The sequence below is a fragment of the Atta colombica genome, unplaced genomic scaffold, assembly GCF_001594045.1.
Source record: "Atta colombica isolate Treedump-2 unplaced genomic scaffold, Acol1.0 C688391, whole genome shotgun sequence".
Lineage (NCBI taxonomy): Eukaryota > Metazoa > Arthropoda > Insecta > Hymenoptera > Formicidae > Atta > Atta colombica.
This window is the reverse complement of record NW_017258940.1, coordinates 1-1,300: the sequence shown is the minus strand read 5'-3', so window position 1 is coordinate 1,300 and position 1,300 is coordinate 1. Positions and strand designations below refer to the sequence as shown.

The following is a 1,300-nucleotide window of genomic DNA, read 5'->3' as shown; positions in this document are numbered from 1 at the left end:
ATATGACTAATATTATTACTAAGATAATATTAATATTAATAATAATAATATCTACACAAATATAACAGAAATTATACAAGTTACATTGCAAAAAGGAGGTACTGCTACCACTGTAAATCCTTTATGGCCGTCTTATAGGTGGGACTATGATCAGAGTAAAACTGTGAGTACCAACGGCGGTATACTTGGATAGTACGATCCTCGTGCACCAGAATCGGATGTTGTTCAAATCTCTTAGAGTTCCAGATTCTAATGTCACGCTCAAACATCATGCACTCGCCTAGAAAAAGCAAATTAGCGTGTGGCGCCAACAGAGGTGGCGAGAAGATCAGATGAATCACCCGTTGTAGCAGCGGTTCGATTGGCGTTATTGTTAACAAAATGTACAAAGATCCGAACGACGTATTGACATTTAGTTCGATGATGCCAGGTCCGATCTGCTCGGCGCGTACATCAGACTCCATTATGCTAAAACGTTCTAAAAGCATCACTTTATGACATAAGTGCATATTGGCCTTGTGCTCCTCCCTATTTCTATCTGTGTTTTGCGCAACTGTGAAATGACGATTTCCTTTGTCATTTTCAATTGGATGAATTGACACTCCTTTCAATTTGGCACTCGTCTTTATTACTTCATCTTCATCCTCATTCATTTGGTTGTCATATGAGAAGTTAGGTTGCCATCTTGTGTAGATGATCCATAAGTGCCGAGCTAACCAGGAAAATTCGCCAGAGAGGAATATAGGTGGACTATGCAGCTCGTTGAAATGCATGGCATCAGGCCCATTCTCGGTTACATCCTAATGCACAGATTCAAACATAAAATTTATTGTCTATTTAAAACAGATTTTCAGAAGTAGAGAGGATATAAAAATAGAACGTAATTTTCTCTCTAATACTTTTACTCCGTCTATGACTCTGGAAAATGATTCTTAACAGTACATTCAAGTGAACTAATAGTACTTCAAGATTCATTAATAAACTTGATTAATTGAAAACGCTTTTTTTCTAGTTTTCTCCGAATGATTTTCGCGTGATAGAGATATATCTTCTATCACATTAAAGAATCAAATGCGCGACAAACCTGTATATGACAGTTAATGAGGTATTCATTGCGACCTTGGAAGCGCCAGGCCCCGGTAGAAACAAATGTGTGTGGTTGGGGCTGCCAATCCGGTTCAGCTGATTCAGAATGGTACCAGACGAAGATAATGTGATTCACTTCGCAGCTCTTCCAAACTTTCACTCGAGCGACGTGTGGTACTGGGCAAAAAAACAATTATATATATATATATATATA

At 38.2% G+C, this 1,300-nt stretch overlaps 1 protein-coding gene across 1 annotated transcript; it reads right to left on the bottom strand.

Moving 5' to 3' along the window:
* Nucleotides 1-104: 104 nt before the first annotated feature.
* Nucleotides 105-1,270, bottom strand: LOC108684033 (cholesterol 7-desaturase-like; the record flags this gene model as incomplete). Its single annotated transcript, XM_018197190.1, has 2 exons — nt 105-800; nt 1,085-1,270. Coding segments are annotated over 2 exons (882 nt in total), but the record flags the coding sequence as incomplete, so codon positions are not given.
* Nucleotides 1,271-1,300: the final 30 nt, after the last annotated feature.